The 16,132-nt window shown below is 49.8% G+C and overlaps 1 protein-coding gene and 1 long non-coding RNA gene across 2 annotated transcripts in view; one reads left to right on the top strand and one right to left on the bottom strand.

Moving 5' to 3' along the window:
• Positions 1 to 2,576: 2,576 nt before the first annotated feature.
• On the bottom strand, positions 2,577 to 15,181 carry LOC121143998. The gene is made up of 4 exons (XR_005881324.1): positions 14,674 to 15,181; positions 5,893 to 6,075; positions 4,318 to 4,571; positions 2,577 to 3,724 (listed from the first exon to the last, which is right to left on the bottom strand). It is a non-coding gene; the product is annotated as an uncharacterized LOC121143998 (long non-coding RNA).
• Slc1a7 (solute carrier family 1 member 7) overlaps positions 3,456 to 16,132 on the top strand; it is a 44,586-nt gene continuing 31,909 nt past the window's right edge. The window contains exons 1-2 of the mRNA XM_005072146.3: positions 3,456 to 3,620; positions 12,890 to 12,969. Of these exons, the coding sequence (XP_005072203.1) occupies positions 3,456 to 3,620; positions 12,890 to 12,969 (245 nt within the window). The remainder of the gene's footprint in view (positions 3,621 to 12,889; positions 12,970 to 16,132) is intronic.

Genomic DNA, 16,132 nt, shown 5'->3' with positions numbered 1-16,132 from the left:
ACGCAGGTGCAGAGGACCCTTTGAAAAACAGACCCCCGGGCACTTAGGCACTGTTTCTGCTCTCTTTCTGGCTCTTCTTCCTCTCCGCTCTCCTCTCTTTCTGCTCTTTTTGCTCTCTTCCCACTGTTCCCCTGGGCAGACAGGACTTTTCCTGTTTCCCTCTTCTCTTCTGTCCTCTCTGTCTCTGTTGTCTCTTTTCTGCGTTTCTCTTTCCTCCCCCCACTCCCCTTTCTAATAAAATTTCTCACGTAAACCCTGCCTGGCGTGTTTGTCCCTCCGCCTCGGTCACCCTGCCACGCCATGGAATCCACCATAGTCCCCCATTCAAGGTTCCCCTTTGAGCTTTATCCTAACGGGCCATTCTGGAAACCAAAGTCTTAGAGCAAGAGTGGAAAGCAAGCCACGCCCATCCTGTAGCACAGGTAAGTGTGGGCCTAGATGTTGCTTGAAACCTACCCTAAGTCTACCCAGGATTTCCCAAGCAACAGTTAACCACCAGTAGGCTGGAAAGCAAGGCATTTTGAGGGGTTGAAGGTATATCAGGGAGCTCTGAGCTTTACGAGTAAGAGAAGGAAATCTCTCAGACTGCTGGGAGCCCCGTCTCCTCTGCTGCCATGGAGAAGCTGGCAGGAGTAGGGACTCTGGGCTGCTCTGCACAGAAGTGCTCATTCCCGTCTCTTTGAAAAGGACAGGACTGAGAGCAAGGTCACAAGCTGATCCAGCTGGGACCAGAACCTGTCTCTTCATTGGCACCTGTGTCTGGCTTCCTCTGCGCACTGCGTAGTCCCCCGCCCTCTCCTTTCTGGTCACTTGCCTGGAAGGCAGCCACGCTGTGTATCTCTCACCTGTCCCCACCCACCTCCACCACAGCCTCCAGCCGCTGCTCGCCTGACTGGCTCTAATGAGATTACAGATGTCCAGCGACACAGGCAGGTTAATTCCCTCTGGATTAGAGGTCAGGCCAGGCCACAAGCGGGAGCAGAAAGGAATCTCCCTCTGAGATGCTGTGTGATGATGGTTGAAAAGTTTCTACACCCCAATAAACCTCTCCACCAACGCGGCAATCCAAATCAAACCGAATTAGAAAAAGCCCATGTTTAATGGATACAACTCTCCCAGACGGCCTTCCAGCCCCCAGAGAGGAGATGGGAAAGGGAGACCAGAAAAACCATGAGTCTATTTTCTGGGAGGCAGTTTAAATACCCTGTGGGAGTGGTCTTGCACATCTCTGGGGAAGAGGTCATCGTTTGGTGGGCTTTCTGAGTTGCAGCAGGGTTTGGAGAGAGAGAGGGGAGGGGCTTAGGTGGAACTTCCACCATAACACCCAGACTCTTTGGGTATACGGATGCCCGGGGCTGGGGTGAAGCTTCCACCATAACAATGGTTCCAGACATGGTCACTGCTTAGCAAACTATTTTGCGATTACCCTCACGTATATTCCCTCTGGCTAGATGCTATTATCATCTCTGTTTTATGAGTAGGGAGACTTAAATGGAGTGAGAGGAAGTGGTTTCACAGATCACTCAGCTATCGAGGAGCAGACCTGGGTCTCAAACGCAGATCTCCCGTGCTTTACCATCTTAAAAATAGGAAGCCTGGGCGCCTTAAACCTGGTCAAAGGCCTGTGGCTGGAGAGGCCATAGACCCTGTTGGGGTGGGGCCCTATTATTGTTGTTTTGCTAGACAGTTCTGTTAAACTGCGTTCTAAGAAGTTGTGCTTACTGCATTGTCAGCCTCAGTCACAGAGGCTTCTCCTCCCAGAGGGCTGCAGTGGCAGTATGGCTGCCCCACATGCCGAGGAGTGACTGGCCCTAAATGGGACATCCCGGGAGAGAGGGCAGAGAGACTGTAAGAGTAGTGACACTCCCTCTTCTGGATGCGACACCAGGGACACTGCACTCACGCAAGAGTCCACAGCAGCTGTGCTTGCTCCACGAGACCTGCTGCTGGTCAACAACTCCAGCCTGGATGGGGGAGGGGCTTGTGAGTTCCACCCCCAGCTGAGGAGGAGCCAGTGGCTACTAGTGGCTGCTGAAGGAAGGGGTATCCCCACTCCCCCCCTGGAGTATGGCAGCCGGTAGGTTGTCCATGCTCATGCAGGTTGTACTCTGGGTTATTTAAAGAAGATGTTAAGGTGTATATGGGGGGGGGGGCATGTGCCCGGGAGGGTCCAGGAGAGGTTGCTGTTGTGGTGGATGCCTTTAGGTCTCAAACTGGGACAAAGGGCCGCGATGCCTATCAACATATCCCAGCAGACTCTGGCCACCAGGTTCTGCCCAGCATCCCACCAAGCCCACCTTACAGGGTCCTTCTGACTGGTGTATGCTGCTCCCTATCCAATGTGCTGCTCTCCAGCCCAGGGGCTGCCCATACGGCCCAGCTCCCCTGGCTCCTAGGTAACTAAGCCACTTTGGCTACATCCGTCTCTTGGCCCAGGCTACCCCTCTTGATCCGTGACTCATCTCTTGCTCTCCCCCAACCCCATGGCCATGTTCACTCTGGATTCTTCCAGATGCCTCTGGCTGTTTTCTCCCTCATATTTACAATAAATAATAAACCTTTGCCTTCACCATACCTAGAAGTAGTCATGTCCTCCTTTTTATTTCTTTTTTATTCAGATATGATCAAGATACATTGTATATATGTATAAAAAATAAATAAAACACTTTTAAAATAAATAAATAGATGATAGTTCTTGAGGGATGTGGGGTGGGTGGTCCTGGGCTGGAAGCATCCCAAAAGAAAGTTTATTCATTTTCTGTTAACAATAGGCTGGTCAGGATAACTGAACTCGTCTAAGTTCCTCACAGTGCTACCTGACCCCACTCTGCTGAGTGCCAGCTCAGTGACTGTGCCGAGAGACTCAGGCTCTCGGAGTCTCAGTCCCTCCCTCAATGACATGGAGGCTGGAACCCAGTCCCAGGGTGGTGGGGATGGCAGTAGCACCCAGGGCAAGCCTGGCACACAGCATTCTCTCCTCCCACAGATGCTTCTAATTGTGCACTGGCAGTGACACATTCACGGCACTGACTTCTGGGGGCTGACGTTAGCAGGAAGCATGCTAATACAACAGCATGCTTCTAGGACAGCCGTCAGATGCCCATCCAACACTTACTGAGGTTGGCAGCCACTGGTGCCTCACTGCCAGGTTTTCACATCTTTCTGGAACGAGGTGGGATGATGTACCTCTCATGGTGTCTGGTCCCCTGCCCTCTTCAGGAGGAGTATTTGGCCCCGAGGACTGGACACTTGGGCCATGTGGCCTGCTCTAATTTCCCAGGCCCTAATCTGCTCCGGGCTCCTAATGATGCCGCTGGTAATAGGATTGTGGTTTCCCTCCGGGTGGCTGCACAGTCCATGGCCGCAAGACTGGCAGTAGGTGCTTGGGACTCTGCTGGTCTGTGAGTAGAGAAGCTCGTCCCTCCAGCCCAGACCTGGGCCACATCCTACAGCGCATGGAATGGTGCCAACCGGCTGGGCTCAGCATGGCGCTGGGTGCTGTCCTGGCCCGGGGACGGGCAGTGTGTAGGCACAACGGGCTACTCATCCTGTCAGTGATGTCTGTCATCGTGGGCTGCCTCCTTGGCTTCTTCCTCAGGACCCAGCGCCTCTCACCACAGGTCAGGCCCCCCGGGTATAAGGGTCTGAAGGGCTGGGGCTCCTAGTGTCATTACAGTAGATGAGCTAGGTTGCTTCTGTGGGCCCCAAGGTTGCCATCTATATCCTGTATGTGTGTGAAAAGGACATACTAGTATGAGAAGTCAGTAAAACAGCTGGCTAAGTGGCAACAGAGCCAGCACAGTCAGGTGGCCGGGGGCAAAGACAGACCATTGAAAAGGGACAGGGTTGAGAGCAAGGGTGGGGAGACCAGCGGTCTTCATGCCAGGGGTTCAGGGTGGGTTTCCTATGCACAGGGTGAGCAGGATAAGGCTCAAGGGTGTATGAAACTTGGGAACAATGGATCAAGCCCGTGTGTGTGTGTGTGTGTGTGTGTGTGTGTGTGTGTGTGTGTGTGTGTGTGTGTGTGTGTGTGGACTGTACAGTGAGACTAAGGGACTGGAGTTCAGGAAACAAGAGCTGAAGGTTCCCATCACCAGACATGGCTCCAGACACTGCAAAGCCATGTAGAGAAGGGAGATAGAGCAGTTCTACACGAGCCATCCCTGGGCTGAATGGGGTGGTAGTGAGCCAGGCAGGAGCAACTGCAGGGGAGTGAGTGACAGGTGGCGTTGGGTGTGAGAGTGGTGTCCCACAGAGGAACTTCAGGTGAAGGGGCTGAAGGGAAGTGGGAGACAGAAGGTGAAGCGTGTAGGTTACCGTGTAAATGAATCATCTGGAACTGTCTCTCTGTGGAATGGGGAAGACACTGGTGCGTTACGTAAGACATTACGGATGCCTGTTCTGACAAGGAAGACACAGCTCAGGACAATGGAGGCAGGTCCTCCTGCTGGAGAGACAAGCCGGAGTTCCACGCAGAGACAGCTGGGGCTCACAGTCCAGGCACAGAGGGATGGGGCCAGCAGGCAGGAAATGACTAAGAGGGGAGACATCAGGAGTGAGGTCCTTTCCTCCTGTAGACAAGGGAGCAAGTATTGAGAAGAGGGAAATAGAGGGGCTTCGGGGTTCTCTCGAGACCCATTTAGTGAGATTTTGTTTATGAATCCACTTTGGAGGCTCAATGAGGAGGGCTTTGTCCTCAGGAGAGTCTGATGGTGGACTCCCGAGCATCCCAGACCCCATACATTCTTCATTCTTTGATAGCTCACGCTGTCTCTGACGCTGCAGCCAGGCTTCAGACTCAGACTCACATCTTCCATTAAAGGGATGGTGACCCCACCCCTGGTAACCAGGCAACCCTGTTCACACCTGAAGCTACTTAGGAAGAAGCAATGACTCCAGAAGCACGTGTTGTTACAAGCTTATGGAGCCCAGGGAGTAGAATGCTGTAGTTTGAATGTAATTGGCCCCTGTAAGCTCATAGGGAGTGTGGCACTAATAGGGGATGTAGCTTTGTTGGAATAGATATGGCCTTGTTGGGGGAAGTGTGTCAATGTAGAGATGGGCTTTGAGGTCTCATATGCTCAAGATACCACCCAGGGCTTCAGACCACTTCCTGTTGCCTTCTGATCAAGATGTAGCCAGCACCATGTCTGCCTGAATGCCACCATGATCCCTGCCACGATGATAATGGACTGAACCTCTGATATTATAAGCCAGCCCCAATTAAATGTTTTCGTTTTTAAGAGTTGCCCTGGTCATGGTGTCTCTTCACAGAAGTTGGTACCAAGGACTGGGGTATTACTGGGATAGGCCTGACCATGTTTTTGTTTGGAGGGATTTGGACTTTGGTACTTTGGGTTAAGAAAGCAATAGATTAATTCCACTGGCAGAAGAAATCTCAAAATAGTCTCGTATAGACTCTGTTATGTGGTTATTAGTTGTAAATAGAATGACGTTTTATAATAAAATTAACAAGTTGAGCAAATAAAAATAGGAAATGTACAGATTTAGAAAAAGAGGCACCAGGAAGTGGAATGGAACTAAGTTCTGTGTTCAAGGAGATAAACGAATTAAGACATGGAATAAAGGGAGTGGACTCAACCTACAATGGCAGGGCTAAGTCCTCTCTCCTCTTTGGCCTCACTTTCTTTATCTGTGGAGTAAAGAGAGCATACTTATCTTCCAGAATTGTTAAGGGAGTAACGATCTGCATTGTCTTGCAGACAGTACGTATCTACTGAATGTCATTTCACCCCCTCTCTTGTCTCCCTGCCAAAGCCATCTGTGATGGCTAACCTTGACACTCTGATTTAGAATTGCCATGGTAACACACGCCTGGGGAAGTATAAGAGGCCATCTGCAGGAAGGTTTAAGTGAAGAGAGAAGACCCACCTTGAATGTGGCAGCACCGTCCCATAGGTGTGGGGCTGGAGGGATGGGCAGATTAAAGAAAAGGAGAAGGCAAGTCCAGCACCAGCATCCTCCCTGCTTCCTGACTCTGCACTGTGAGCAGTTGCCTCGAGTTCTTGCTTTGGTGCCTTCCCGGAGAACGGCTGGATCTTTTCCACCTGCGAGCTGAAATAAACCGTCCCCTCTGTGACCCTGTCACTCTTCAATCTACACTCAGGTTCTGAAGCAGCAACTATGCCTTTACTTCCTGCAGGAAGATTATTTTGTGAAAACAAGTTGGGATGCCAGTTAGTAAAAGCCTGACATCTGGGACCTCCAGCACCAGAGCTGCCCTCCCCGTATGTTTGGGTGTGTGGATGTCTTCAGGTCTGGACTAACCGGCCAGATACATTGAAGGAGGCATGGATGGAGTGTGAGAGAAGTTATTTGGCAGGAAGTGGCTCTTGAGCATCATCCTCTGAAAGCCAGGGTTTTTCTGTTTGGTCTCTCTGTCTGTGGCTCAGACAGCAATGCCTTAATTGTTTGAGCTTATGCAATATGCAGAAATCATAAACAATTTTGGAAATGGCAGAATGTTCTATTTGTGAAATGAAACTCACAAAATTAATGTGATTTTACCTTTGGATGCGAATAATTCATTTAAAAGGAGAGATATTTTGAGATTTCCACTTAAGCAATGAGGATTTATAATTACACCCATTTCCTTTCCTTCCTAGGAGTTCGATGAAAATGTAAAAACCATTGCATTTATTTTGTGTGCATAGGCAAGCATTTACAAACACACACACACACACACACACACACACACACACACCACAGAGCACATATGAAAGTCAGAGGACAATTTGCAGGAGTCAGTTCTCTCCAGGAATTGAACTTAAAGGATTGGCAGCTTGGCAGCAAGCCCCTTTACCTGCTAAGCCATCTCATCAACCCTGATAGAATATTTTCAAGGACGTAAACTACCCAAACTAAAGAGAACATAGAGTCATTGAGAAAGAACTCTAACTGTATAGTATGGGAAGTGGGTGGAGCTGGCTAGTCCCCTCTAATAGAGCCCAGGAGGCTGGCATCCTGGCCCATAAGAGCAGATGCTGAGTGGCTTTCCTCACAGACTGCAAAGGGAGCCCAAGAAGCTGGCATTCTAGCCCATAAGAGTAGATGCTGAGTGGCTTTCCTCACAGACTGCATAGGGCTCTGATAGGGAAGGACAAAGCAGGATGAAGCAATCTGCAGACCCTGGCATTCAAGGTGCAGCCTCCCCAGCAGAACCCTGGGACAGCTGGCAGCCAGCATAGGCACAAGGTCTCTTGTTAGAGCCTCAAAAAGACCTGTGAATTCTTTGAGAAAACAGGCTCTTGTCTCCTCCATGCAGGTCACACCCATCACTCTGCCCTGAGAGACCCTCAGTGACAAGCCCAGAAGCTTCATACTCCACACTTACCTAAGAGCAGGAGTCACTAGAAATGTGAGAAAAGTTGCAAATGTCAAACCACAGACTAAATGAAGAGAAAAGAGGGTCTCTGGAGACTTAAAAGCATTTTTTAAGGGCTGGCAGTGGCGGTGCACACCTTTCATCCCAGGACTTGGGAAGCACAGGCAGGCGAATCTCTGTGAGTTCAAGACCAGCCTGGTCTGTAGATCAAGTTCCAGGCCAGCCAGAGCTACATAGCAAGGCCTTTTCTCAGAAAGTTCATTTCTTAAGATCTTTGGAGACATGAGAGATAGCATAGTTATCATAAAACAGAATGGGGGGGCAGTCAATACGGCTCAGCAGAGATAGGTGCTTGCTGTCAAGCCTGACGACTTGAGTTCAATCCCCAGCAGGACCCACACAAAGGAAGGAGAGAACTGGCTCCTGAAATTGTCCATTGACCTCCACATGCATGCTGTATGTAGCACATGTGGTCCACACAAATACACACGAGTAAATAAATAAATGCAATTTTTACAAACAGGGATGTAGGGGCAGTAGTACAACTTGATGTTACTGCGTGCTTAGCGTATGTAAAGTCACAGGTCACAGTCCCAGAACCACAAACATCAAACAACAACAGCAACAGATTGAACGGTCTTGGTTTGGTTCTGTTGCTGTGATAAACTCCACAACCAAAAACAACCTGCAGAGGAAAAGGCTTATTTATGCTTATAGTTGTAGTCCATCACAAAGCGAAGTCAGGACATCACAAAGCGAAGTCGGGACAGACACTCAAGGCGGGAACCTGGAGGCAGGAGCTGATGCAGAGGCCATGGAGGAGGGCTCCTTACTGGCTTGTTTAGCCAGCTTTCTTATACAGCCCGAGACCACCTGGCCAGTGGTGACACCACCCGCAGTGGGCTGGGCCCTCCCACACCAATCATTCGTCAAGAAAATCCCTCCTAGACTTGGCTCAGGCCAATCTTCTGGAGACATTTTCTCTGAAAGGACTGGAGTTGCCACAGGTCCCACCAAGACCAAGTTCTCAGCACAAAGGAGATTTATTTGCCGGAGAGGGACAAAGGACAGAGAACAAGAGACAGAGACGGGAGATAGAAGACAGATGAGAAGGCAAAGGGAACAAGGGAAGCAGGGAAGGGACATTTGCCCTGGGAGGGACAAAGGACTATCTCCGGATCGAGAGGAGACAGACATGGCCCACAGGCAAATGGCAGTTTATAAAGGGGACCCCCCATGTTAGCATGAGGTGTTGAATTTTGATTGGATAGATTAATTAGGTGAGCCAAAAAAATGGGTTTTTGATTGCTGGACTTCGATACTTTGATAGCTGGACCTTGGCAGTAAGCCTCAGGAGGAGGAAGTGCCATATAGCGGAATTCCTTGGGGGCTAGCTTCAGGAATGTAATCTAACAGTTTTTAGCAAAGAAGACGGGTAGGGCAGAGAGGGACAAGGCCTGCCATAGCCGTGTTTGCCATGCCTGTTAGAGACCCTTCGTTCTCAGCTTAGGCTTTTCTTCCTAGATGACCCTGACAAAAACCTAACCAGCACAGATGCTAACGAGGAGGGACAATCAAGAATAAAAAAGAATGTTTGGAATGTTAAAAAACAAGAACCAACATCAAACCTGGGAAGGGGATGTAGAAATCTGACAAATGATGAAATATGAAAACAAAGAATGTCCAACAAAAAAATGGAGGAGAGAATTGCAGCAAACACAAGGAAGCTTCCCAGAATAGAAGTTCAGAAGGAGAAAGACAAGGAAGGAAGCTCTTCCCCTACAGCCACACATTGCTGTGAAGTTACAGGAAGATGGAGAAAAACAGACGAGTCTCAAGTGGCAAAAGGCGGGGCATAAGGCAAGGCTCCCGTGAGAAGCAGGAACCGACTGGCAGGTTAAGGAAAGGCAGCCCGATGGCTCACAGGTGGAGGTGCTTGTCTGGCAACTAGTTTGATCCCTGGGGCCCACATAAAGGTAGGAGGAACCAACTCTACAAAGTCATCCTCTGGCCTGTTTGCCACCCCACACACATATGCACACTACTAATAAGATAAACTAAAAGCCAGAAAATAAAATTGTGTTCCAGTAAGAGCCTCAACTATAACCAGATTGTTGTTAGAGGGAAGGGTAGGGCCGAGGTAATTTAACTGAAGGACTCGCAAGTTGCCCTCTGAACCTTTTCTCAGGAAACTACCAAAGGAGATGGTTCCACCAAAATAAGGACGGAAATAAACTTGGACGGAAACACTGGATCCTATGCAGGATACATCCCATAATGGAAGCCAAGAGGCCAGGACAGCAGCTGGGCCTTGACTCCTGGCCCTCCCCAAACCAGAGCAGGAAGGTGGAAAACTGCTGGCCTCAAGTCCAGATGAGATGAAAGGGAACGGATGTGCCCCTGTTGTAGCGAATGCTCGCTTAGATGTTTCCAGAGATAATAACATTTGGAAGAAATTAATGAGGATCTCAAAGAAAACAGAGCAAATAAAAACCAGTCAAATATTAATTTCAAGGACAACGTGTAAATTGTACAAGTAACGGGGCATTGCTACAAGGATGTCGCTTGGCTCAGCAGTGAACAGCATTTGATGATTAAGATATTGTTAGTCTTGGGCTTGTGAAATGGCTGGGCAGGTACAAGAGCTACCATGTGAGTTTTATTGCTAGAGCCCATGGTAGAAGGAGAGAAGTGACTTCAAGTTGTTCTCTGACTGCCACATATGTGCCACCACACATACACACACACACACATACACACACACACACACAAGCATACATATGCATACACACAATTAATGCAAAAAAATTAGAGGAAACAGCTATGCAAGAGACCAGGTTTACTCTCCAGTACTACATACACTCAAAGATACAGACATGATACATAACGAGTGCATTTTTGTGAGATTTTTCTGGCACATTGGAAATGCTAACATAATGGACCTAGAAAACCCATATCTCTCTCTTGCGTGTCCCCAGGTGGCAAGTAACCCTCCTCTCCCGGGTCAGCTTCCTGTCTGTGATATGAGTGGGCTGGGTGGGATCAATAGCACCACAATCCTATGGCTTGGGGTTTTTCAAGGCATCGGACCACCCCCAACATTGCTTTCATTTATTTTTTTCTTTGAGACAATGTCTCACTATGAAGCGCTGGCTGACCTGGAACTTACTATATAGACCAGGCTGGCCTGGAACTCTAGATATCTGTCTGTGTGCACACTCAAGCCCTGGGATTAAAGGTGTGTGTGCACCACACCCAGCTTGGCACTAGTTTTTTTATTTTATTTTTTTAAGATTTATTTATTTGCTGGGCATTGGTGGTGCACGCCTTTAATCCCAGCACTTGGGAGGCAAAGGCAGGCAGATCTCTGTGAGTTCGAGGCTAGCCTGGTCTACAAAGTGAGTTCCGGGACAACCTCCAAAACAATACAGAGAAACCCTGTCTGGAAAAAAAAGAAAGATTTATTTATTTACTACATATACAGTGTTCTGACTGTATGCCAGAAGAGGACACCAGATTGAATTGTAGATGGTTGTGAGCCACTATGTGGTTGCTGGGAATTAAATTCAGGACCCCTGGAAGAGCAGTCAGTGCTCTTAACCTCTGAGCCATCTCTCCAGCCCTTGGCACTAGTTTTTTTTTTTTATTAATATGTATACAATGTTCTGTCTGCACGCCAGAAGAGGGCACCAGATCTCATTACAGATGGTTGTGAGCCACCATATGGTTGCTGGGAATTGAACTCAGGACCTCTGGAAGAGCAGTCAGTGCTCTTAACCTCTGAGCCATCTCTCCAGCCCTTGGCACTAGTTTTTAAGACAGTTTCAGGCATCAAAATGGAATTTGGATGGTGTCTGCAGATCCTTCAGCCTCTGCCACCCACATCCCCCCTCTCTGGCATAAGGACCCCAGTCAAGGATTGCCAGGAACAGACCCGAAGTCCAGCTTTAGAAACAGTACCCCAGTTGTAAGTTTCAGACAACCCATGAGTTATTCTGGAGAACAAGTAAAGGACAGAGTTCCGTTATCATCTGGAAGGCACACCTAACAGTGCATGCCTTCCTTCAGTCGTGTGGCTCCTCTTGTTGGGTCCCTCTCCTGGGGACTGCCAGTGGGGAACAGCTTATGGCCAGGACTGGTAGGGGCTAAGCCCAGGCCCTGGCAGCCCTCATGAACTAGGTTCAGCCTCACCCTCAATAAATCAGTTAAAGAAACAAATGGTAGTGAAAGGCAGAAAATGAAGGTTTATTTCATGTGACCCAATGTGGCCTCTGGAGCCATCTTCACAGTCCTGGTATGAAGGTTTAAGAATAAATAGAGGGCAAGAGGTACCTGTAGCTAAGCGGTCCTGGCTGTGTTCTCACCATCATCAACCCACCATTGTCTTGGCTCCTCTTTCTTTTACGAGATGGTCCAGCAAGTCATCAGAACTGTGTGAAATCTCTCCAGGGAGACCAGTTCTTCTGGCTGCCCCTAGACTTGAGCCTTTTTCTTCCAACATAAGGCTCCTGGGGAAATTCCAATCCCTTGGGGTATATTGTCTCAATGGTATGACAGCCTAAGGGAGGGACACTTGTGTCTTTTTAGAATGTCTTCATTTCTACCAGGGTGGTTACAAGCTATCTGGACAAGGAGGCTTCTGTCCCATCTGCTCCCGCAGCCGATTCACCCCAAATGATCATTATAAAACTGTTGGCCGATGGCTAGGGCTTCTTACTGGCTCATTCTCTCTTAATTATTTACCCATTTCTATTAATCTATGTATTGCCATGAGGGTGTGGCTTACCTTTAACCTGTCATGTTACTCCTTTGGCAGCATGGCTTCTCTTCATGTCCTCTCTCTTCCTCCCCCCGCAACCTCACCTCCTAGTCCCGCCTATCCTCCTGCCTCTACTGGCCAATCGATGTTTTATTCATCAACCAATAAGAGAAGCATATATACAAAAGAACATCCCCCATCAGATGATGGGTCCTTTACACTGAATGGGACCTTTGCCTCAAAGCCAGTATGTCTCAGGAGTAAGCTAGAGGAAGGAATCTTACTGGCTTATGAGAAGGCTGTGATTCTTTGGTCAGTCTCCTCATTCACTAGACTGGGACCTTTTCTGGGGCAGGAACTTTGCTTTAGTCCATTTTGGGGACCCGAGTGATGCCTGGCCTAGTGTGGGTTGTGGAGACAGCATGAATCCCTGCCTTCCTGCTGCTTATTATCTGGGAGATGGAGTAGACTTCACTTCTTGGATGGGTGGAGAATGGTGCTAATAGGGAAAGCTGCACTGAACTTGATTCTGAAATGCTCATGCAAGGTGCTGAGTGCTCACGCCGTCTCTCAATTGAGCCTCCCAATGACTCTGTGAAGTAACTATTATCCTCCTGTTGGAGATAAGGAAACTCAGAGGGCTATGATGGAGGGGCTCATCAGGATCTTCCACAGGCTCCCTGCTGTGCAGACGCCAGAGTGGACAGTGCACTGGAGATGGTAAGGAAACAAGCAATATGGAGTCTGTGCCACCTGTTCTGACCCAGATCTTGCTGTGTTTCCAGGAGATTAGTTACTTCCAGTTCCCTGGTGAACTCTTGATGAGGATGCTGAAGATGCTGATCTTACCACTGGTGGTCTCCAGGTGAGAGGGAAGGGCACAGGGCTCTGATTGGTGGACAGGGAAGAGGAGGGGCGGGGAGGGCACAGGGCGCTGACTGGTGGTCTCCAGGAAAGAGGGGGAGAAGGGGAGAGGGAGGGCACAGGGTGCTGACTGGTGGTCTCCAGGGGAGTATAGACAGAAGCCCTTTTCTTGTCTGCCGCTTTGGTTTTTTCCCCACCAGTCGCCTGGGCTCTGCCGCATTGTAGTCCCCAAATAACATACAAGATGCTGTATTAATTATGAAGATGTTGGCCTTGCTTGTTTCTTACTGGCTAGCACTGACTTAAGTACCCCATAATTGTTAATCTAAGTATTTCTCTTACTGGAGAAAAGTTCCAGACATCTTACTTTTCTGGTGGGCTACATCGTGACTCCCTGTGTTTCTCCTTCCCAGAGTCCTCCTGGACTCCTAGTCCCACCTATCTTGCTTCCCTATTGGCCAACAGTGTTTATTGACATATACACAGAACTTCCCCATCAGGGGAGGGCATGGAGCTCTGTCCTGGAAGCCAACCTCCCTGACTGTCTGCTGTGGAGGAGCTGGGCCCCTCTTGTGAGGTGGACACAGTGTTTCCAGTCAGCCTACCAGTCAGCTGCTGCTGCCACCTCCCTTCAGGAGCCTGAATCCTCAACCCACAGCAATTATTGCCTCCTTTTATGCGAGTTTTCAGTCATTGCTGTGACACAACTCCCAAGAAAGCCAACTCGAGGAAGGAAGGTTTACCCTCACCGAATCAGAGGTCTCGGTCCATGGTCACTGGGCCTGAGCAGAGCATGGTGGTGGGGAGCATGTGTGGAGGACAGTTGCTTAGCCTGTGCACCTGAACTGCAAAGGGAGAGCCAGGGAGAGCCAGGGAGGAGCTGTGGTCCCAATACATCCTCAAGAGCACACCACGAGTGACTTGCCCCAATACCCCCAATAAGTTAAGAACCCAGCAGTGAATGAGCCCAGAGCCCCATGACCTACTTCCAGAAGATCCCATCTCTGAACACTGTGGCACTGGGACCACACCTCCAATACATGAGCTTGGAAGGACACTTCAAATAAAAACCATAACCAACTACAATCTCAGCACCCCCAAGAACAGAGCGCCCCATCTCTCCTATAAGTCCCACGGGCTATTAACCAACTACCTGGTGTCTCTGCCATGGATGGCTCACAGCTTCTGAAGTTCAGAGTCACCAGCTAGAGATTTTACCCAGCACTGAGCACCCCCCCCACTTCCTGCCGTCAGTAAATGGCTGCTGCAGCTGCCCAGTCCCATGGCTCCTTCCTCGTCCAGAACCAGACTGTCAACAACCTGAGCTGGCTGTCTCCTGGGTAGAAGAACCCTCCGCGTGGGCACAGAGCTCCCTCTTCCTCATCTGGACCCATAGGCAGCCTGCTGGTCCCCACACCTCAGTTCTTGTGCTGTCTCTTCTCCCCCCAGGGGCCAGAACAGTCTCAGGAAATCTCACACCACTGCCAGAGCTGGCAGCCTTTGATCCCTGATCAGACCAGACCCTTCCCTTGCTTGGGGCCTCTGCTCATGCTGTTCCTTCTGCCTGGGTCCCTCTTATCCTCCTCTATTCCTCCTTTGTGTCTCCACAACATAGAGGTGCCTCCTTAGAAAGGCCCCCTCCACCAAACCCTCCCCACCGTCCTTGCTAGGTCCGTTCTGCTCCGCCCTCCCCCAAGACACTTACTGTTCCTTGCTATTCCGTGTGTATTTGCTTGTCGTCTTGTCCATGATCTTCCGAGGACTGCAATCTTAGAATACTTGTCTAACGAGTCAGTAGCTATATCTGCACTCCTGCGCATGCCTGCCGGGTACTCAACCCTGATGAGTACTGCAGACCCAGAACTTAGTCTCTGAGCTCAAGTTGCTTGTGGGCTCTGGGCAAGACTGGCCAGGGAAACACAGTCCTCCAGCAGCTAAGGAAGTGAGACAGGCTTCCTTCTGGGAAGCTTTGTGTCCCTTTGCTGTGCTTTTACTGTCCTTGCTGCCTGGGCAGTTAGTCAGAACACAGATGCCACACACAGCAGACCCTGTAGTCAGGCTGCATTTCCTACCCTGGCCTTGGCACTTGGCTCAAGGAAATCCTGATTGGAAGTCTGTGGCCTCACACCTTGTCTTCCTCTGTCATCATATGGCCTGGAGTAAGACACCCTTCCCCAACCTGTGCTCCTGGTGACAGATGTCTATCTGTCCAGCCCTTCAGTCCCTTCCTCTCTACTAGACTAGAACCCGCCTCCTGGCTGGGGTTGGAATGCTGTCTTAACTTGAGAAAAGCCAGTGTGTTCATGTTTCCTTTGTTTATTATTCTGTGAGGGCTGGTGCAGAGCAACTCTGCCACTGAGAGATGGACATGCTTTAACGTTCCTACCAGGAGACAATGACTTATTGCTCTTTTGTTTCTTTCCTGCTCTGGAGTGCAAAGCCAGGGTCTCACAAAGGCGAAACAAGTTGTTACCACTGAGCCTGATCCAAATCCCAGAATGATGTGTTTCTGACCCTCCTAGTCCCGAGCCCTGCCTCCCTAATTCTTAAGCAAGACTGTAGTCTGTGCTCCATCCACCACTGTCCCCTGAGCAGCCAGCCTGGGCTGGCGTTCCTGCCCCAAGGAGCACCACTCTGATGTGGGCACCACTCAGGTGGTTCCAGGCACAGTGAGTCAGATGCCAGGCCTCAGCCCGGACTTAATGCTAGGGACTCAAGGGACTCAAGGCAGGGTGAACTTCTGAAGCCTCTCGGGTGTTCTGAATTTTTTTTTAAACTGATTGTCTTGGGGTCAGCCTCTCAGCTGGGTAGCTGGAGAACCTGCTTGAGGGCTGTAGTACCTCCACCCCGGGGCTCCTGGCTGTGCCCGAGGAGCCAGTGGCTCTCTGTACAACTGCCTCAGGGAGGTGGAGGGCACCACCACTGTTGGCTCCACTTCATCTCTGGGCCGACCTGCCGACTGGTCCCGAACCAGGCGCTGGGACCATGCTGGCCACCTAGTCACTGCTAAGCATGCCACATGTCCTTGTGTCTTCCCACCTTCTCTTGCACTGTCCTGGGCCTCTCTTCTTTTAATTCAAAGTCTCGCATGCCTTCTTGCTCATGTTCCTGCCTGAAATCCTCCTGGCTTCTTATTTGTTGGTAGCTATGGGTGACGGCCTGTG

Source organism: Mesocricetus auratus, unplaced genomic scaffold (genome assembly GCF_017639785.1).
Source record: "Mesocricetus auratus isolate SY011 unplaced genomic scaffold, BCM_Maur_2.0 Super-Scaffold_100014, whole genome shotgun sequence".
In the NCBI taxonomy this organism is placed as follows: domain Eukaryota; kingdom Metazoa; phylum Chordata; class Mammalia; order Rodentia; family Cricetidae; genus Mesocricetus; species Mesocricetus auratus.
Note: the sequence above shows the minus strand (reverse complement) of the source record. Positions and strands in the feature narration are given on the sequence as shown.